This window comes from Pezoporus wallicus, unplaced genomic scaffold, assembly GCF_028554395.1.
Source record: "Pezoporus wallicus isolate ANWC-B61680 ecotype Strahan unplaced genomic scaffold, APGP_CSIRO_Pwel_v1 contig_10953, whole genome shotgun sequence".
In the NCBI taxonomy this organism is placed as follows: domain Eukaryota; kingdom Metazoa; phylum Chordata; class Aves; order Psittaciformes; family Psittacidae; genus Pezoporus; species Pezoporus wallicus.
The window spans coordinates 522,331-545,511 of NW_026640653.1; the positions used below are offsets into that span (position 1 = coordinate 522,331).

At 36.6% G+C, this 23,181-nt stretch overlaps 1 protein-coding gene across 3 annotated transcripts in view; it reads right to left on the minus strand.

Moving 5' to 3' along the window:
• The window catches only part of RNGTT (RNA guanylyltransferase and 5'-phosphatase), a 183,621-nt gene that overhangs the window by 117,168 nt on the left and 43,272 nt on the right, over positions 1-23,181 (minus strand). For all 3 annotated transcript variants that reach the window (XM_057419973.1, XM_057419974.1, XM_057419975.1), the window contains 2 exons: positions 16,538-16,673; positions 9,945-10,016 (listed from right to left, as the gene is read on the minus strand). In XM_057419973.1, coding sequence (XP_057275956.1) covers positions 9,945-10,016; positions 16,538-16,673 — 208 coding nt within the window. The remainder of the gene's footprint in view (positions 1-9,944; positions 10,017-16,537; positions 16,674-23,181) is intronic.

Consider the following 23,181-nt stretch of genomic DNA (forward strand, 5'->3'; position numbering starts at 1 on the left):
AACACGATTTCTGCTGCACAACCTGCCCCAGTCCCTTCTCTCTCTGCTTGGAGAAAGGTACCCCAAAGAGCTACCATCACCCTCAAGGTTTACGTCTTCCTTTCCTTGCCTCTAAGGCTGGACCCTGTGGCTACAGCTCAGTAAATTCTGTGAGCATTACATAGCAAGTCCTTTACCTAGATGGATGCAGTACAGATAACAAAATGTGGTATGCGGTGCTAAATCCCATAAAAGTACTTTCTATAAGAATCTGATATTTATCTAGCTTTTTCCCAATGCATCTACAGTAAAAAGGAAAACAATACCTGAGCCTGTGTACACAGCTGATAACTAGCTTGGTCTGGGATAAACAGAGAATATTTACGCTCTTCCTTCATGAGATATGGTTCAAAGCCTACCTGCCAGCAAAGCGCGCTTCATTTGCTCCCCCAGAGCAGTACTATAGACATGAATAATTCAGCACATACACAGATATACGTTCCACACACGCCTTCACTTATTGAGCCATAGTGGAACATATGTCACAACTGTCTTCGCTTTAATGATTTTGAGAGAAGAATAAAGAATAAGCTCAGGCTGATATTCTACCCTGTGTTTAATATTATTATTGACAATTCAAGGCACCCACAGCTGACATCTGCATCTCGAACAAAAGCCCATTATTAGCTCTCCCATCTTCTGAAGACCATGCCTTCTAATATTTTGCATTTTATATTAATGGTCTGGCATGTATTTCTTCTGACTGTAGTTTTATAGATGCTACTTTTGATACACGTGGCTTTATGTAAAAACAATGTGAAGGTGCTGTTCCATCCTCCAAATAAGATTATTTCTATATTCAATTACCTTAAAGGTGGTTTTTTTTTTATTTCCAATTAAGTTTTATTTTTAAAACAGGATTAAGTGTAAAGCGTTGGAGAAATGAAACACTTTTGTAGAATTGACTCATGTTTTTGATTTCTAAAAGGCAAAAGTCAAGACAACTATCATAATCTGAAAATATTTTCTAAAATTTGGTGGGGTTTTCTAAATTTTTTCACTCAAATATTCAAAACAGATACTGCAATGGCAAGTAATTTAGCAGTTTCAAAGTTATTTCTAAAATTCATCCTGGCATCAAAGAGGTACAGCATGTGAAATACTGTTTCAGTTGTAGCAATACAACCAATGTGCAGGAGGAATATAATTACTATTTATATGTTGTCAGCTTATACAATGGAATATCACTTTGATTTACCACAGAAGGAAAATGGTTTGGGGAATCAGACCTATTAAAACGATTGCTTAAGACAGGTATTAAATTATTTGTCTTTCCCTTAAAAAAAAAATAATAAAATAACTGAAAATAAATTCAAATATGTATGAATCAAAGGAAAGAAGTTTGTAGCCCATGCATAAACATCAAGGCCTAACAGAACACACAAATATAGCTCCACACTTTTTATTTTATTAGCAAACATATCTTGAACGAAACAGCAGACTGTCAAAACTGTGACTAAACAGATAAGATCAAAACATAAAAAGTAGATTGCACTACAAACATTGCTCCTTTCCTTGCTCTTCTCCTTGGATTGCTCAAAACAGAATAGAAATTCTCACCATTAACTCTGTATAATAAAGAGGCAGACTTATGGAAACAGCCATCTATCCTGGATGAGCACCTAAACCCTCTCTTTAGCAAACAAAGCTCCAGTTAGGCATCAGCAGCTTAGTAGCTGCTATTCTGGGGGCACAGACAACTCAGTCCAATTAATTGTTTGATTACATGTGCAGTGGCTTCATTGAGGATCTTTATAATCCCTGTAAATCCTTCTGAGCCCTCAAAAACAGAACTCAGTGAGGGGATTTTACTGGGATGTAAAAGATTAAAACCAAAAGGAATGATGTTCTGTCTAGACTGGCTACTTCTCCTCAAGTAATCTGAGGAGTAGATGAACTTCCCATTTCAATTACAGAAGTAAAAGTCATAATTCTAATAAACCATAACTATAAACTAGTTTTGCCATCATCATCATCGTCAGATATTTACACACAAAATAACTGCACATGGTTCTCCCAGTGAAATATAAAAATAAATAATTTATTTAGCACTCAATTTAGGCAACCTGCAGTCATATCAAACACAAGGCTTTACTACTGATGGTTTTTTGGATTATTTTTCCTAGTGCTGTTGTTGCACATAGTATGGAGGCATCCTTACTTTAACTGCATCAGATACTAAATAATCCAGTCAGTATTTTCTCTTTCTGCTTCTACTCTCCTCATACTCTTTTCCTTTCTACCAGCCATACACAGCGACTCTTCATAAGAATGGCTATTTACACAGCTGTCTTTATGACAAATAATTATCACTCCAATGAAGAAAAGAACCGTAGGAAAATTCCTCCATTGTAAAGATATTATTCAGGGCATTTTATACTTGAAAAGATTATGGCAGTGATTTTTTTAGAATATAAATCACTTCACAGTATTTAAAATAAGACTGTCCTAGTACAGCAAGTATCAAGATTCCTAAAAACTAGAAAAGAGGGGAAAAAAAAAAAAAAAAGAAGTAGTAACAACCAGCACTGATTCACAAACACTACCTTAGGTAAGTAAGCACCTACTGTTTCTAAGCCATCATGGAACTAGAAATTGAGTGCTTGTAATCGGTGTTATCATCATCCTGAAGACTTCTAAAATATCTATAACTTCAGTACTCAATCTGTCTTTATCTAGTTCACTGTGTGCATGGTTAGCTTATGAGTAAGAAATAGTTATTAATCTTATATTCATGTCAAGAGGAAAAAAAAAGCATATTTCTTAATATTTCTTTTTTAAAAAAGAGAAATATTCTAAAAAAGGCTGAAAATATGGCCTTCACATTCTTTCCAGGAAAGTAACAGTCACTCAGGTTATTCAAACACATTAGCCATGGAAAAGAACATATTAAAGAGGTCCTGCTTTCTTCTATACTGAATTGTATCCTATCCTATAAAGCTATCCTGAATTGTGTAATTATTTTAGATTTGGTACTTCCTTCTCATTAACTTTGACTATTTTTTTTTTCTTTAGCTCTTTTCCCCTAGAAACAGGAAAAAGATGGGAAGGCAACAGACAGGGAGAAAGCTCAAAATATGAAATATTACAGAATAATTGTAGAAAAGGAGGAATTAAAACTAAGTTAGGGAAATAAAACATTTGAACACACTCCCACTGCTCCCATATGATATCCCCCCCAAGCACCCTCTGTTTCATATCCTCTGTAGGTTTTTCCCGTTTGAAATACGCAGAAGAAAAAAAAAGCCTCATGTTAGACTTCATTCCTTCATTCCCAATACTTAGGAAATTGGACATGATAATGCAACAGGAAATCATGCGCCACTGTAAAGTTTTTCACACTTTCCACTTCAGCTGTGATTACTGCCAGATTCTTGAGACATCCAAGTATTTGTCTGAGACAGAAGGTGGGTTTAAGTCCACTTGGCAGTTCGTATGGGAATGACTGTTATAAACTGCAAGCTCAAGGAGACAGCTTTTCTGTTTAATCATGTTCCTAGCACAAGAAGATAAAAAAATATTGCAAATAAGAAGTGAAGGGGTTTAAGGCACAAAACTGCTTAGTGAAAATATTGTGAAAAGTTCTTCAAGCAAAACCAAAATTGTTTGTGGACTTTATTCTCTAAATTCAATAAGGTTTGAAGTATTTCAGAGTTGCTTTCATTTACGATGCAACTTCAACTTTCAGGTCTCACTTTGTACTTTTTGTAGCAAGTTTCATGGTACGCTGAAGAAGTGCCACATCAGAGCAAGCTACAGAACCAAAACACCTGAAGAAAATATAATGGATTTAATATCATGGCAGCTTCTAGAGCTGCTCTTGGAGAACTGCACGCCTTTGTCCATCTTCCCAGGAGCAACACTTTGTGCCTCTTCCTCTGACTAGTGATAATCTGCCGATCCAAAAGGTTCTCATGAGACACACTTTACGTTAAGGTATGGGAACACCTTTGGGAACTAAAACAAGACATTTCAAAATTTAATACATTCCTTTTGCTTTTAAGTGGCATTTCGTTTTGCATTCTTTACCTTGGAAAACGTGGAACACAAATTACCTTCACTGTCTATAGTGCCCCTGGATTGTGAAAAGGGGGATCTAACTTGGAAACACAAGGGAAAGACTTTTGAAAAGCAAACTAACTAAGATGCATTTCTGTCCAACCATCTCCACAGACCCAAAAGCTCCGGAAGCATCACTCTCTTCCTGTGCCGATTCTCCATCTTACAAGCTCTCCTAGCCCTCCATTTATTGCCTTCCCTATTCTGTAATGCTACCTTAATTCTCATAGCCTAAAAAATACTGGAATGCATCACATGGCCAACCTGCCTCTGCTCTCAATAAACTGCATTATAAAAATAGGAGGAGGAAGAGAAAGCAATCTTAATGCATCTCTTCCAACTGTGACACCAGAAAACAAAGCAAGACACAGCTGAGTAGATGCTCTGTATTTCGTTTACCTGACACCTCTACGTCCCGATAGAATTAAGTGATATGAACAGATTTTGAGAACGTAACACACAGTAAGAGCACTGTTACAAACATTTAGGTGCTTCTTAGGTATGTCTCCACAACAAATAATAGAAAGGGTGCAAGAATACACACATGCATGGCATCCTCATTTTCCAGAGTGCTATTAGTAATGAAAGCACTTTAAATCTGCATTTTGAGGTACCATTTGAGAAGTAACCTCAGAATCAAAATTAAGAGTGGAAGGATGACTGGCAGTCAGGTGCATTTTTAAACAGAAAAGATGTAATTAAACACCTGCATCTCTGAATTGTGCCCTTACAATTTCACGGTACATTTTTAAGATAAGGTTAATAGGCTAATAAATGAGAGACAGCATGTACTGTGCATTTTACATCACTTTAAAATGAGGTTTGTAATGGAAAAGTCAGACACGGTAATATTTTACAGGGATTTAAAACAAAAATTTTTCATGCATGAATTCAATAAGCACATTTGCTGTGGGCAGGATTTATGACCAGCATATCTGTTTACCGTGACAAATTTTATCTAATAGCTACAGCACTGTTAAGTGTAATGACAACCAAAGAAATCTTGATCTTGACTTAATTTAATGCTCAGAGTATTAGGAAATTTAATCAAAATTCTATCTCCTTCCTAAACATTCAAATAATTATTCTTCAAGCATTCAGTCTATTCTTACCACTGCAATCTGGTCTCATGAAAACTTGGCTAGAGTTGAAAAATTTAAAGGCCAAGGTTAGAAACGAAAAGGAAAGTACTATTAATTTTCAGCATCTCTGCTAAGAATGTATTAATTAGCTCCTACATTATGCCAGTGTTACTTTTTATTACTTAACTAAGGAAGAATAAAGTTGCTAAAGTTTAATGTCTATGCATCTTCCATGTAGCTATTGAATATGATCTAAGAAAAAGCCTCTCAAAACAAGGTGTCTCAGGAAAAGCCGTCTCAAAGATGATTGGAGAATGAAGATACATTCTTTAGCAGAGAAAGATGATTCTGATGAGTAGGGATTTGGATTTACTTATATTCGCTTCTGGGACTGTTAATCATTCTATCGTCAGCTGCCTTTGTTACACTAGAATTACCCACCAAACTTGAACTTTTTATTCATTATTCCAGTGAAAGAGGTAGTGCTATATAGCTACGGTTACTATATAATGAACTCAACTACACAAAGACATAAATCGGGAAGATGAAAAGTAACTGGCATTGCAGGGATCTAGCTCTGTACTCATTAAGTCTAAACACCGTAAGGAATGTTGGGTGCAATTAGCCTTTTACGTTCAGAGCAATATGAAAAACACAGAATTCATGCGTGCAGAACACATGCCCTCTGCTCTCAGCCCTTAAGGGCACATTAATAGCAGAATATGTGATATTGCACAGAACAGCACCATCTGAACTTCAGAGAAGTGAGCCCCAGGTCTGTGAACTAGGAGACACTCTGGGTACATCTACACTGGTGAACCAACACAGCAAAGGCCTCATCTCTGCCCATGAAGCCATTGACCATCTGACCACGTTCATACTTTCAAAAGGAGGATGATGACGGCTCAGAAAATCCTTGACCAATGTTAAAATTAAAACTATTCTTGAGAACTAATCAAGAGCGCTGTAGCCAGCCAGGGCCAAAACTGTGCCAGGGACCATTTTAATTACTTAAAAAGAGAACAAACTTTCAGTGGCAGGATCCTGCCCTTTTCACAGTTTCATTTATTAGGATATGCTGCCTCTCAAAAATGGACTTTGAGAGATGATTTTATATACTCTGAGTTGCTCTTTAGAGAAAGAGCCAAGCAGAGCAGAAAAGAAAAAGCAGGGATTGCTCTGTGTTTCCTCGAAGAGTTGAGATCAAAAGATGGATTTATTTCACTACGATATAACTTCCTTTCTATGAATTTAATTTTAGCATGTGAGATGAAAGCAGTGAGACAGCAATGTCATATTTTGAGTTGCTATTAATAACAATCAACATCATGATTCAGACTGAAGAAAAATTACAACTTAAAAAAATCATCTCTTTTTTTATCTCCTGAAGAATCAATTGGTTTTTGTGACACAGACATCTCAGGTAAAACAATGGGATTTTGTTACACAAGCTTCTAGAAACCAAATGTCACAGAAGCAATGATTCAAAGAAATGAATTCCAACATTTCCATCAGCCTCCCTGAAGACTGACTTTTGCAGTAGCTATAGGTGACAAGCATCAGAGTTCAATACAAAAATTTACCATGCAAAGACACAGCCAAGACAGATTATTTCTATGTTTTCCCCAGGAACTCCAGTGTAGTCTCTCCCAGTCACTAAAATTCTTTTTATTTTTCCTTCTTTCCAAGATTTTTCCTATGTAGACATCTACAGCCAAATACACACTACACATCTCAATCAGTCTACTATCTTAAGTTTCCTTTGGTTCTTTCTAGAAGGCTGCTGTAGTTTATTCCTGATACACCACAGCAAAATCAAAAAGCTAAGCAACAGACAGGGAGAAAGCTCAAAATATGAAATATTACAGAATAATTGTAGAAAAGGAGGAATTAAAACTAAGTTAGGGAAATAAAACATTTGAACACACTCCCACTGCTCCCATATGATATCCCCCCCAAGCACCCTCTGTTTCATATCCTCTGTAGGTTTTTCCTGTTTGAAATACGCAGAAGAAAAAAAAAGCCTCATGTTAGACTTCATTCCTTCATTCCCAATACTTAGGAAATTGGACATGATAATGCAACAGGAAATCATGCGCCACTGTAAAGTTTCAGCCTCACTGATAACAATGCAAATTAATATTTGTAAATGGTAGGTCTTTGCCCGCTCACTTTCTCTCAGTTTTTTCCTTTACTATTCTCTTTCATTTGTTTCTATAGCTTCTACTCAGAGCAGTATCTGCTACCCTTCTGTTCTGAGGAACACATCATCCTTGCTTAACAGGACTGAATTACCTCCTCTTAGGTATCCGTCTTCAGTCCGACATATCCCCTTGTTAACAGCCAGAGAAATACGCACAGAACAGAGATAAGGTTGCACTGACTCAACTGCTACACTTCCAAACATGACTTTTAGCACTATCTAGCCCCCTAAAATCAAGATAATGAGCTAAAATAAATACAAGAATGGAGTACGCTGCAATTCAAAGCAGAACAATAATGTTGGTCAAATACACTGGGAGGAGTTCAAAGTGATATTACAGTAAATGACATTTGGAAATTTTTAATTATATGACATTATTTTGCTGTGATCTAGAATTTAATCCCATGATTTTTCTGTATACACATTAACAGCTTTCACTGCACTATTTAGAGTCACCCCGAGGGCCACATGTTGATGTATATCTTCTTATAAATACACAGTGCATTCTGAAAAACTATGTTTACTTTATTGTAGTACTAACTTCTCTATTTGGGGGTTAGTGCTGGACACCCAAACACACAAATTCTCAGCAATATTAATAGTGCACATAAGTCTTTGGGACTTCATGTGGAATTCGTGGATGCAATATTTCAGAAGGAATATTCTGACAAAGTCAGAAAACTTTGTAGTGCTTGGCTAGCAGAATAGGTTGAGCATTTGAGAATAACGTCAGCTGAAAATGTCTCTCATCCACTAGACCGGACTAAAACATGAGTTTTGCCTGAGCAAAGGTGCTTATCTACAGACTTCGTGTTCACATTTCCCGCAGCTGCAATGTCACATCTCTAAGAGCAGAGTATGCTGAATCACTGGAGTATGAGATGGGGGACATGCTGGAAATCTTGTAACTCACATGACAGACAGTGAGTACAGCAACTCCACCATCCACCTTCAGGAAAAGAGAGCTACTTTCAAGATCAAAAGGAGCAATGTCAAGCCCTTCATATAGCTGCCTGCCAGGTTGTTTTGGCAGGGTTTTTTTTTCGGAGTAAGGGGCTTGTTCTGGGAAGGAAAGGTGGTGGTTTTAAACAGGACTGATGCTTTGCATAATTATTTGAAGTTCTGCTAAGGAAAACTCACACGGATTTACCTTACACAACTTAAAATGGAACTTATCCTTCCCTCCCAACAACAAGTTTTTAATACATTCACTTCTCTTGCTGATAAAATTCTGTTGGATCATTTCTTTCCAAGCCAAACATTCACGGGTGCCCATTTTTGTAATTAAGCTTCTAAAATTAACCTGCAAACAGCTGTGCTTTTTAATCTTTCTAGTAGGACCATTGCTAATGACTTCTGCAGCTAAAGCCCTGCTTGTACTCATACTGATAACGGTATCTTAACTTGTCCTTGACATTAGAATAGCACTAACTTCTGTCTTCCTGATTCCCAGGGCATTTAAAAACAAACAAACAAACAAAGCTTTTAAAGCATTTACAGCCCTGATCAAAAGCAGACTTCTCCCAAACCTTGACAATCCTCTGGAAACCCTGATTATTTTTCCTGCTGCCAAGTGGGACTCTTCATGTGAAGACTAGCTGCTTCGGGATGAATGAGGGTTTCCTCCCTTACCACCCCAAAAATGTTTCAGCAAAATAATTATGACTTTTGAAAAGTGTTATTTTGCAAGGAGAGTATATGCATACGCCAAACCAAGAAGGAGGAGATGGTAGACTTCTCACCTCACATTTATTTTTCAAAAGGACAGTAATAGCAGTGAATGGCAGGTTTGACACAAGTGTGAGCAGAGACAAGGGACAACATGAAGGTAATTAAATCATAGAATCATAGAATAGTTAGGGTTGGAAAGGACCTTAAGATCACCTAGTTCCAACCCCCTGCCATGGGCAGGGACACCTCACATTAAACCATGTCACCCAAGGCTCTGTCCAACCTGGCCTTGAACACTGCCAGGGATATAGAATCAGAGACACAGGTAAGAAAATGTAAAGACAAAATAAGAACTCAGGAGTAGTTATAGAAGACTGCATTTGTCAACGTTTCAACAAAGGCTTCTTCCTCCACAAACTTCCACAATATATTTCCTTATTACATACTTGCCCTACAGCCAGTGTAAACAGAAGAGGCTGCTGTTGAGGACTAAAGAGGACCAGCTGCCCAGTTTCAAAGAAAAAATTGAGAAAGATGTGATGGAGCAGCCTAACAAGGAGCACTGTGATGCTCTGGTAACAAATACACCACTTACAGGGTAGTTTATCCATCCCGTCTGCATTTCACTGCCTATAGTTCCAACAAACTCTAGAAATGGGAGATTTTCCAGCAGTGTTTAGCAGACTGTTTCAAACTGCCATCTTTTCTTGAGCAGGTGAAAATAAGTTAACTTCTATTATAAGGGTGCTTTCAATCTTAATTGTGATGTGTTGCTCGTTACTGAGTTACAAAATAACCAAACACTCTGAAGCTTTTACTTATACAAATAAGATTAAAATAGCAATGAGAATCAATAACTAATGATAAAAGCAATGAAACAAAGTACTTACATTAAACTTAATAATGTCATATATCAAGTACCGAGGGACAACCTGTCCATTAACCTTGTCGATGATCATTTCCTTAAAAGAAAAGAGATTACATTAACATTTATTTAATAAATATATAAGAATGTCAACACATTTATTGTGCACATACCTGTAAGTGTGATGCTTTCAAACACTGGCTACATCTTTATTACAAAAAAGATTTTGTAATAGGTCAAGATTAGAAAATATTATTAAGGTCTTAAATTTCTCTCATGAAGCTTTCAATAAGAAGTTAGAAAATTATAGTAAGGCTCCACATCCTGGTCTGCGACATTTATACATTAGTTTCCCCACAGCTTTCAAAATTACTACCTTTCTTGAGTGAATAATGAGTTTTCAGAAACCTCAGTAAGAACTGTGATCCTAACCAAGCATTTTTGGAAATCTCACCTACAGAAAGAAGTATAAACAGCAAGGAATTACATAACAAGCATTAACATCCAAGGCTCAGTTAGATCTTTTCATGTGAAAGGCATCTTAGGCAGCAGTGACAACCACAATTCACTTGAATGTTGCATTGTGACTAAACATCAGTGTTCTTTCAAATGGAAATATCACAGATACTATCTGTATCACATGAAATTATTTAACATTCAATATATACTGGTAAACCATCTTGAAAATACATTAGCTAGAAGAAAGACTACTAATGATCAACATCCAGAACAAAAAGTGTTTCCTGAACTTAATGGTACATACAAAAATGCATATAACATACATGCTGGTGCTTGCATCTGTAATTCAAGGTTCCTGTGATATGAACTAGACGTAGCTAATTAGTTGATACACCAATTCACATTCAATCTTCTCCCTGCCTCCTTTCCCTCACCCAGTTCTTGGCTACTAAGTTAGTTTATCAGCTAAGGTTTTTTTTGCTGCCCATCCCAAGCTAAAATTCCAAATTCAACCATACAAAATAAAAAAATGGAAAAAGATGAAAATATTTCACTGTAACATGATGAAATGAATTGTGAGCTCAAGAATTATTCCAACAGAGAACTTTACATCAACTCAAATTAACTTGGTTTGGTTTGTTTCTTGCTTAGTCAGCTGCACTTTTGTGTTTTACAACCTTTCCGCTTCCCTTAGAATCCATAACTTCTACAAAGTAAATCCAAACTAGAGTCTCAATGTAAGATTGATTTCACTTTGTACACATACCAAGCTTCTTGAATTGTACCTAGTATTTAAATGCATTTGGCTTTGAAAAATAAATATGCAAGCAGGTGTAAAACCGCAGCATTGTTTCAAAGCGAAAGCAATGCTTGAAGCATTTAAAACTATACTAGGTACATGAACCTGTTGCTCTCAAAAACCATTAGGAACTATAAGTTGGCTACTTAGTATTTTGGAATCTCATCTCCTGTGAGCACAATGCTAAGATGGATATTGGGCTTTCACAGCCAAATGCAGCATTTACAGGTGAATGCTGTGAATTCAGCACCTTTCCTGAAGCAACCTTCACATCATTAAAATATTAGAAAATAGTTCAATGAGTGAAAAATATTTCTTTGTAGCATTATAATGCCTTATTCCTAACCCTAAAAATCATTTACTCACAGGTCAAATAACATTTGCAAAAGGTCTACATAGAAGCGATATAACAAAATGCTATTTTGCAATATTCAGGTAGGAAGCTGGTGAGCTATCAAAGGAATAGCAGATGCAACACTCCAATGCCTTCTTTGACGATAAATTTTATAACTAACTGCCAGAACAGACGGAATAGAAGAAAGAAGCCACAATGTTCAAACTTGGAAGAGTATGTAAAAATATAATGCAGGGGGAGGGGAGAGGAGGAGGAATCCCACCCAAAATTCATAATAACAATCAGGTTAAATGAATAACAAAGCAATGCCACCATATTTGTTTAAAGTTTCAATCACAGTAGCAGGCAAAATAAATTTTTAAAATACGTTTCTTCAGTTCTTTACTGTGAGGGTGGTGAGGCACTGGAACAGGCTGCCCAAAGAAGTGGTGAATGCTCCATCCCTGGCGATGTTCAAGGCCAGGTTGGACAGAGCCTTGGGTGACATGGTCTAAGGAGACGCATCCCTGCCCATAGCAGGAGGGTTGGAACCTGAGGTCCTTTCCAAGCCAAACCATTCTATGATTCTATGACTTAATTGAACATATATTTAAGGTTTGAGACTCATTTCTTCAGCATGCACATTCAGAGCCTCCAGCTTGATGCAGAGTTATAGCATTTGTATGCAAAACCCTGAAAACATTTCAATGGCTGGTATTACAAGATTTCATGCCCACTTTTTAAAATCTGAATCTCTGCATATTCAATTTAAGAAGAATTGCAAAATACAGCCAAGAGGATTAAGAATGATTTTTAAATCTTCTCTGGAATGTTCGGTTTTAATGTAGAATTTATTTTGTAAAGAAACCTGTTTTCTCTACTTCAGACATATAAATCATTTTGAGTCTATTGCTATTATATGATTTACATATAAATCATACTTTGAGTCAAACTAACCTCTTTCCTCACATCCTCACTTCTTTTCTTCCTCCCACCTCTTGCTCTCTTTTCCCATCCTGACTGAAATCCCAGCTACCAGAACAAAAAAAACAATAGCACAATATGCCTTAGAAGTAGAGGTGACAAATTCCTGTGCTGCTCATCTCCATCATGACAACAACATTCATTGCTCCATTAGTTACGCCAACTGTCACAATGCAAATGCCGTAAAGCAGTCATAAAAACAATTTAAATTAGAAATACTCTAACGCAGCGGTATTTAACAGTCTGACTTTAGAATCTTCCTTGAAATTATAAGAATTGAAAACTACCTCAGGGAACAGACCTCAGGTGCAAGTTTAGAAACTGCTGTGAAAAAAACTCATCACGCTCCAACTCACTCATTCTGATTTGAGAAATAACCTGATACTATAAGGCAATGTTTAAGGCAAATTTTTAATAAGCAAAAATTTAAACCCAGACTCAAATGACATGAGAGAACACAAAAGTATCCGTAAGATGCACCTGCATCCATGCATCTCCTCTTATATACCACATGCAGATTTACAGCCACTATTGTGTGGTTTAAAATTACCCTTGCTAGTATGTATGATCTTTACCACTGGTCCATCAGCTGCTAATTTAGGAATCAGCTTAACCTGTAGGCTTGCAGAACAAGATCCAATGGCCAGTTTCTTCAATGTAATCTGGCAAAATTGTGCTGGTGTTAATCTCCTTTTCTTAATCTGGTGCTGCAGAGCATAGTCTTGCAGCATTAGAGCTTTTAGTACCAAAAGAACAATGCTGTGACTAATTTGGCTTATGGACTTGTTTTCTCCACTTAAATCACATATCTAGCAAGCAAGTTGGACTTCAAATAATCCAAAATTTAACCACAAAGCAGAGGATCTCACTTTACAAGCCGTTTGCAGACTGTATTTTTTTGTCAACACAGAGTATGGAATCCGATGTAATCACACATCTAATTGTCTTTTTTTTTTTAATTCTATTTTGCACAAAGTACCAGCCCTTGCAAACTCAAAAAGTTGCAAGTTATGCCATTTCTGAGAGAGCTCACAAGTAAGTGAGGTCCGTACCTATACATAAATGTATACATAAATCAGTCTCAATCTTGCTCTCCATTTTGGTGTCCTTGGTCCTCCTAAGTCTTCAAGTGTAAACAATATGTTATACATAAGTTAAATAAAATGCACACAAAAGTGTATTAAAATTATTAAAAGTATTTCAAGCCCAAGAATGTCTCTGTATTTTCTACTCAACTGTTCCAAAGATAAGCAGAATGCCAAGAAAGTTCCTGAAAATAACTAATTAGTTTTCTTGCACAACAGCCAAAACACTTGAACAAAAATCTGCCCATTCCCTCAGACAGCAGTATCGACACAAAACACTTGGCTTCTAAAGGAATACTTCGTATTACATTAGTCACCTGTTGATAATATTCAAATTACCCCTAATGAGCTTTGCAGAAAACTTTCTTCCATGCCAGGAGAACAACCACAACTGAAGAGCCGAAGGTGAGCACAGAGTACTGCAGGAGATCTCTCATCACCCAAGTCGTAACTGATCATAGTAAGAACTGTTTCCAAGTAATTTCAGCCTGAAGTGAACTGTAAATGCATTTGAAATTCTCCAAAGACAACCATATGAAAGCCTTATACCAGAAGCCTTAAAGCAAGTTAATAGATCACTGAATTCAATGGAAATTGCCTTTATGAAAGTTTCATATATACTGTCATTCTAAATAAAGTTAGGGAAAATTACCTAATCTTTCGCATTCTTAACACCAGTATTCTTTTTTGCTGCATGGCACCAGTACCTCTGTTTTGTCTTTCCTTTTTTCTCATACTTTTTAAGATTACTATAAAGCAATGCCAATTCGGCCACCTCATTCCATATTTCCACTCTCTTTTCAGAGAGAAAGCTACTTCAAGGGCGGTAAGTATAAACTACTTCAACCTGTAATTAACGCATTAACTTCAACAGCTTTACAGCATTAAATCGCAAAATATGCTTACACAAAAAAAAAGCCAAATTTTTCTTCCCATGGATTAAAAATTAAGAAAGAGAAATCATGTATATCCAGAGTAAAGAAATAGTCATGGAAATTATCACTCGACAACAACATTAAACAAATATTCAACTACAAAGTTAAGCTGTTCTCATGCTTCTAATAACAGGCAAATTTTATTCTCAAATTTGTTGAAAGGAATTTCAACAGTTTTTTGTTGTGTTTTTTCAACTGGCCATACTTTTTAATTCAGAAACCTGTACTATGAAAAATATTTATCCATTGAAATGTTTTAGTTTTGTCTCAAGGTATTTCATTCCACCAATATTTGTTCATTTAACGTCATTTTGCTTTCTCTTTCATGGGGAAAAAAAAAAGCGGGGGGCGGAAATCACATTAAGACTAATTTTATGTTAATAAAGTGAGGTATTGAAATGCACTATAACAGTCAAACTTTTACTAAATAACAAATTAAGTGAATTTATAGTTCATGTCATGGGTAACTGGGAGAACTTAATTTATTCTTCAGAGATTCAAACTGTAAATCTGGGAAACAACACACTGGATGAGAGCCCCTTTCTCACATTTATGCATGTAGTATCTCAATATATGGGCATCCCTGTCTTCCTCCATGTACATATTAGCCACTCCTACTAAATCATCTGTTTTCAATTGCCAAAAAGAGCAGTAGTTTCCCTGAAGAAAACCTAGGATCGCACCATATGGACACTAGCAAGTCATTACTTTCTCAAGAGCCTTAGAAAGAGCAGGGGGAAAAAAAATAGTAGTAGGCTTTTAATCTCAACAGTATGGAACCTAATGTATGTCATTAAGAATATTATTATGTATGTCACTAGGAAACTGCCTGGCTGAAGAGGCTCCTACTAGACATGACAGCTTGTGCAACCACTTCTGAGCTGACAACATGGCATTTCTTGCATTATGCTCTCAATTTTTCAGTGAAGCAGAGGAGGTGGAAAATACTCTATTATCTGCTTCTCTGTCCCTGAGACTGTACATTGTTCCTTGCAATAATTATCCTCACAGATTGAATGTATACATGCTTCACATGTAAATGTGTGTTCAGTAAGACAGATCATTCACAGAAGTGACATTTCAAGAAGGATACTGACAACAAAGGCCTGAAAAAGGAGGGAAAGCTAACAATAACAATAGGTCTCCCGTATCTGAAAGGTGCATTAGGTTTCAGAAGACCACCATCGAAAATCACCTCTGATATTCAGCACCTCAGTAAGCAAGAGTTAGCAGTATAGAGAGCCTTCAATGAAACACAACAGGAAACTGCATCCATCTACACTGACAGGTATTTAGTGTAAGAGCTAATAAAGTTCTTTTGCTTAAGGGAAATAGGAAGGTCAAGAAAGAAATAATCCCTTCTTGCGAATACTGTTTGGAAAAGTTTATGAAGAATCCTCCAAGCGAGCCTTTCAAATACGGATGTTTTACAGCTTGTTTTACAACTACCTTAAAAAGTTCATTTTTAATAATTTAAGTTTACATAATTTAAATTAGCATGACAACTTAGAAATGTTTGAGCCTTAAACAAATGTAACTAAGCCATTTCTAAATCCATCAAGAATTCAGTTCAGCTGAAAAAAAAAAATGGTGGCAAAAGCAAAGACATTAACTCACAGAAGTCTATCAAAAGATTATGAAAATTTTATCAGATTTTGGAAATATTTACATTAACTGAACCAAACTGACCATGCTTACTACATCAAAATATAAAGCTGTAACACAAGAGATGAAGTTCTGCAATAATTTCTTTAGATTCTCTTCAAGCCTTTTCTCATATTCAGAGAACGTCATCTCAATACCTTGATTTATTTCAAAGACAAACAGCTCCCCCCAGAGCAGTCATCACTGCTATTCTGTAGATAAAAAATTACTTACAAAGTGTGATTCCCACATTCAGTCAGTGGCTGAATCTATATATTGTTCTTGAAATCCCATGATTCACTGATCCAAGCCTAAAAACTTAGCCCTGTTTCTGAACAAAATCAAACAGCACTGATACTTATGCAGTACACTCCTTACCCCATCCAGAAGAGTGTTTGCTAGATGTGTGCGAAGATCTTTACGAAATGGAAATTCCAGATTAGATACATGAAAAATTGAATTGTCTCTATCAATCATATAAACTTCATTCTTGCCATCAATCAGCATCATGTACCTGCAAAGGCAATGTTAAGATATTATACTTTAAGGTATATCCTCTACATCTACTATTTTGACTTATATGAAGTGCTAAAGAAAAAGCAATCATGAGAGATGTTATCAGAGAAGCATTTTAGAAGGATTTTTTTTACAGTTAAAAGTTTAAACCTATTGCTTTGGGAAGGCAGATAGTTTAGCTCAGTGCAACTGCCAAAAAGAAAAATGTTTCAAATATGAAAGTTCGGAATATATACGTCAGTGTTGATATGTCCAGATAAAATGATGCTTGAAAATCTATTAAAAATAACAGAGGTTTAATGCTGTAAGAAATACATGAGTCTAATTCAGTTAAACTCAGCTAAAAGATCCTTTACTGCAATTCGTTCTTTATTATATGGACCAGAACTTGCCTGGTATAAATCTGCAGAGTTTCATTCAAAAGAAACACCTTTCCCATCTTTCTATTACTGGCTATCTAACACTGCAGTATTGCAAAGTCCCATCCAACTACTGAGCCACTTTTCATTAAAACCCTGACAAATTTAGCTAAGGTATACTCCTCTCACATTACACACAAAGGAAACACAAAAGCTTACTACACTATCACCAGCAACTTCTGAGCCTTGTTCATTTGCAAACATCTGATATTTCTAAAAGTTTCTTTACATTATGACAGCATTTGGAAGCTCAAGTCATTACTCTCAATTAATGAGATTAACAAACTCTAATTCCACAGAAGACCGCTCTAGAGGGGTAACTATTGTTATTGTAACTATTATATACTCTATTGTATTCTGTATACAATAAAAGACAGTGAAGAAGGAAGAAAAAGTAGTGGGAAAAAAAGAGACAAAAAACACATGAGACAGAAAACAGCATGATAGCTGTAACACACACGAGCTACCTTTGTAAAGTTTGCTTTGATCTTTGCAAGAGTACTAAAGTAGTTTCAGGAAGAATAACAGAGCAGCTAGCTGCACAGACAAAGGTCTTCTCAAATTTCTGCAGCAGCCTAGAAGTGCACAGCCTCTGACTGGGGAAAATAAACTGAAGACATCTCAGCAGAAACTAGTATCAAAGGCCAGATGCAACAAGTCAACATCTTAGCAGTGAATGAGATGTAATAAATGCTGAGCATATTTCTTCAATGTGAGGGCAGTGAGGCCCTGGAACAGGTTGCACAGAGAAGCTGCAGATGCCCCATCCATGGGCAGGGGTTTGATACCAGATGATCTTTAAGGTCCATTCCAACCCAAGCTGTTCTATTATTCCATGATTTATATACCACAAGCAAGTGGAAGTGAAGAACAGCAGCTTGAATCTGATGCGGCAAAGGAAGACAGAAACTACCACGGCACTCAGAGGTTTAGCAAACCAAAAAAGACCAGTGAAGTACCTATTTGGAACCAACAAAATGTAACTGCACTTAGTAAGATACGTGAAAAGAACAATACAGCTATCAAGATGTGATTGAATAATCAGACAGGAAACATCATGGCTTACCAGCAGTGCAAGAAATAATCATGAGACAAAGCTGACATGAAGACTCAAGAGTAAGTCCAAGTTCAGTGTCTCAGTCAAACCCAAGTTATGTCAGTTTTACTAACTACCACCTGAGCTGCTGTGACTGAACTTACGCCTGATCGTGCTGTAACTGTGTTGCTGGTCTACGCCAAACTAGAGTGTGACCCAGAGCTGAGCTTTCTTTCATTGATCCTTTCGTTTCACCTTCCACACAGACGTGCTAAAAACAAGTCTTATTATAGAACTTCTGAAGTTTTCTGAGGATAAAAGTCAAAATAACAGAAACCCCAAAAGAAAGAAAACTAAGAGCACTAGCAACTGCCAGGATAGTTCAATGGTTATCAAAGCTTACAGTATTTAACATTCTTGAATAGCCTCTGATGTAAACAGGGTGCGGACACAGTCTTCCCAGAACAACTAACCCATTTGGACTGCAGTGCAGTTTCTTCCACAGCACAGACCAGGGAATCACTTGATTAAAAGTAAAAGGTTCTAGGAGTTTCACCATCTGTACTAGAATATTTTGAAAGAACAAAAGCATATTTTGAAGACTCATTTGGCAAAGAACTTGTAAAAGGTTTTTGGATATATAGGGGGGGAACCAGTACTTTTTATAATTCACCCATGTCTCTTTAGAAAGTCCTGGTTATGAAGAAATAAAAGCAATCAGTAGTCTCCTCTAAAATTCACTACTGATCTTACAAGCAATGCCCACAGGACCCCTGCTGTCAAAACAAATCAGACAGCATCCTCCAGAAACCCTACAGGCAAATGGTCTACGCAGGCAGCTGTCCTGTTGTCTGCAGAGATCCTGCCTCTAGAAATCAGCAGATCTAACTACAGCAGCACAGTACCACCCATGCAGCTTAAATTAATACCTTCTTTCAATCTTATGACTATAATCATAATTCACCATAGATCAGCTCAACTAACGTTTCTCTGCACACAAGATGTGTACTTCAAGATGTTACACAGCAGTTGCAAAAAAAGAAAAAGACATATGAGCAGAAAACCTCAAGTCAGCAGGGGTGAGTAGATTAAATCAATGCAACATTAGGAGAGCTGAAAGCTGCACAAGATGCTTTATGAAAAAAATAATTCAATAACCATTCACCCAGATAACTTGGCGCCAGTTCTTCAGAAGCAAGAATAATCTACAGACAACATTCATTTTTCAAACCATGTAAATTTATTCAAAACTAATTATGAAAAGCATGTTTTGTTTTTCTTAAAACTTAAAGAAATCATGAGGAGGGAAGAAGAGGTGCTTAAGTAACAGAGAAAGAAATTATGCACGCCACTTTTATAAACAAGTTTAACTGGCCATCTCTACACTCCCATATTCACTGCTGCTTTAAATACGTGCTTTTATTGTAACTTGCTTCAATGAAAAAAGAGCATCTGATGCTTCAAAAGATCTAGCACTCAAAAAAACCATGTATGTGCATCATTACAAATGTGGTACAATAAGAGATCTTACAACTGTTATGGAAAAAAAAAGAAAAAAAAAACACAAAACCACTGATAGTTTAAAGCTTTGTTTTCAGCCACCTAAAACATCTACAGGTTCAGACAACATACAGAAGATTTCATCAAAACCTATTACTTGAACATCAAATCTAAGGCTAACACAACACCGCTTTCTCTAGATCTTTCAGTCAAATTACTTCAGAATTGGTAGCAGGATAGCTTACCAGCCATTAGCGGCGAGATTCCTTCCCTTTCAAACCACAGCACTAATGTTACATCTCTTCTCCCACGATTTCTCTTTATCTTTTTAAAATTTGCCACTGTTTATACCATAAATTCTAAATGACAGGGACAACGGTAAGTCTTACAACTGCACGTAAAAGACTTTCAATCAAAGATCCCCAGGAATCACAATTATATCCTACTTCAAACTGCTACTGAGAGCAGTGTGTGCCTACTTTGAACACAAAAAAGAGAAAAAAAATTTGGTCTCAGGACAATAAATTAATGTAGACCCATTTGTCAAAGGTCTTGTGATAATGATGTATTTGCCTAACTTAAAGCTGAACAAGTTCTCTGCACGAGAAAGACATGAGGTTGACCTAGTATTTCTGTTTTGAAAGGGTTTTGTTTGTTGGGGTTTTGGTTTTTTTTTAAGCTGAAAGCCTGAAAACACCTCCACCCCTCAATGTAATAAACTATTGATAAAATCTCTAACTGTAGTCCAAACAACACAGTTTGTCAAAAAACTAATTATTACCACCATAAGACTTCGAGAAATCTTGCAGACTGCTGATCAGTACATTTCTGAGTATTACTTGGATGTGCCCTGACTGGTGATATTTTAAGAAGTTAATTAAGGTATTAGCAGCATAAGCACTTACACCAGAACAGAGAGATCACCTCTGGGCAATACCACATAGGCAAAGACAGAACAATGATTTCTCAAATACATTCAATAGGAACTAAAGCAGCACACAGGAGCTTAACTGTCATGCATTGTATATCATTATGTGAGCACTACTTGCTATTACAGCTGTACATTTATTACTAATTATCTACTGTGTGTGCACCCAAAAGCTCCAATTAGTAACCAGGCCCTATTGTATTAGATTCTGCCTAAACACACAAGATGATATGGCCCTGTATCAGATGGCTCAATCTGAGTTTAAAACAAGACGAATAAAAGAGCAACAGTAGAGCACAAATAAGAGCAGTAACAGAACTGCTCAATCATCTTTGATAGCTATACATGAAAATGGAAAACTGTGTTTGAATAACAAACGTATCTCCAAACTGCCAATCCAACTACTACAAACCAGTCAGTTTCCACTGCAACAGAAGTTCTGACAAGCAAGTCAAAGAAAAAAGTATCATGGTGTCTACACAGATTAATCTCAAAAGCAGATAAACACCTAGTCAGAAATGTTGAAGTTTCATTAGAAGGTACTTTTCATTTACTTCTGGTCCTGAGGCAAGGTCTGTTATCAATTCTAATTGGACATTAGTATTAATGCAATAATTCAGGAAACAGGATGAAAATTGCATTAGCAAAGAGTTACAGCTCTTGGCATTAGACAGGCAGATCTCCGAATCACCTACCAGAGTATTAATAACTTTAAACTTTAAAAAATGTCAACCACTAAATATCATCTTGAAAAGTTTCCTCTTCAGAAAACAATTATTTTTAGCATACTCAAATAAAGGCTCATTTGCCTCCATATATATCCTGTCTATGCAGTCCACAGCGGTTGGTCCCAAAATACGTGCTAGAAGAATGATTTTATTCAACTTCCATTTTCAGTTTAGATTTGTTTAGTGGTGATAGTGGAGTTTTGTTTTGGTTTTTTTGTTGTTTGCTTGGGTTGTTTTGTTGGGGTTTCTTTTTGTTTTTTGGTTATTTCTGTTGGGGGGGTTGTGGTTTTTGGGTTTTTTTTTGTTGTTTTGTTTTTGGGGTTTTTTTGTTTGTTTGTTGTTTTTTTTTTTTTTTACACAATTCTGAAGCTGACTCAAGCTACATTGAAAACTGTAAATCAAAAACTTCGGAATTTCCTTTATGCAGACGTTTGGTATTTTTCACCATTAAATCTGAAAGTACATTTTAGGAAAATATTAAGGCAATGTATGGCAAGTTACTCAGTCTTCCATTCAGAGACAGGAACAAGAATAGATTTGTCTCCCAAGCTCCAAATCCATTACTGTACCCACGAGAGTATGCAGCCTCCAACCCCTTTCCCAGCTTATTAGGAGTCACAAAACCAGCTCTAACACCAACACAATATCTCATATTTAGCACAGTGCTTGTCAAAACACATTTACTGTGAAGCTGATCTCTTAAAAGTTCACAGAACTTTTGCCACTAAATTCAGTGTTATGATGTGCGTTACCTATGTCCAACTTCTTTCCCTCAGCTAAAGACCCAGCAACTATCCTAGTAGTAAGTTTATATGTTAATTTTGTACATTATAGGAGTTTCAAAACCTGGAGTGTAATTACAAAAATACAGCACAGTTTCCTCAAACTTTGAGACCTTGTTCTTTGAGTTTGAGTTCAACACAAAGTTAGTTTTTTTACAAAAACCTACAAGTAGTAAATGGATTATAAATATTTTTTTAAAGCAAGCATAAAAATAGGAGCTTTCTTTGCCCCACAGCATTGCTTTAGATGGGCTACATCAATGAAGATTATTTCAACAACTGCTGTCACTGCTTTCTTCTTTTTTTCCCGTTTATATGCTTGTAGTCTGTGTTATCATATTAAGGAATGCAAAATATGAGAAATTCCATCATCAATTCTCTGCACAAAATACAGGGCAGCTCTCCATTCCCAGAGGAGTTCATTACACAGCCTAGAATTCAGTCTTGTGAAAGCACTGCCTTCCCACACAAATAAGCATTACCCAACTCAGAATAGCAATTAGCACTACTAATATGTTCACTGACGCATAGGCAACAACAAAATCTTGTTGCAGATAGCTTTTTCAATTTCCTAATTTCCTTTTATGATTGGCAACACTTCAAAACCATTAGCGTGTCACCACTTTATAGATAAATCACCTAGGACAAGACAAGCAACTTGAGCACTTTACTTTGGGCCTCACCACTCCCTCCTGGCAAGACAGCACCAACTTTTGGGCAGATGCATCAAACACTGTAGAAAAGGGCAGGAGACTGAAAATTAATGACTGCCCTCTATCCACTAACAGTAAGAGATCATCTATCTGTGTCACTAAGCCACTGCAGTTTCAGGTCCTGGCCTGAATCCACACTGTGCTGGATTTAGACGAGTTTGAAGTTGGCCTCTGGCAGATGGAGCAATATACCCTGAAGTCCCGATAAAGGAGAAGGCTCAGCTTGCTTTCTTCTTGTATATTAATTGCTGCTGGCAATGATCGCTGCTTCAAACTATGTGTCCTGAAGAATGATAAAGCCTGGATACAGGAACACTAACACAGGAAGTTATGTGAAGACTCATAGTATTATTTTCAGTGCATAAATGAAAGGAAAACAGTATCTTTTTAATCGGCACAC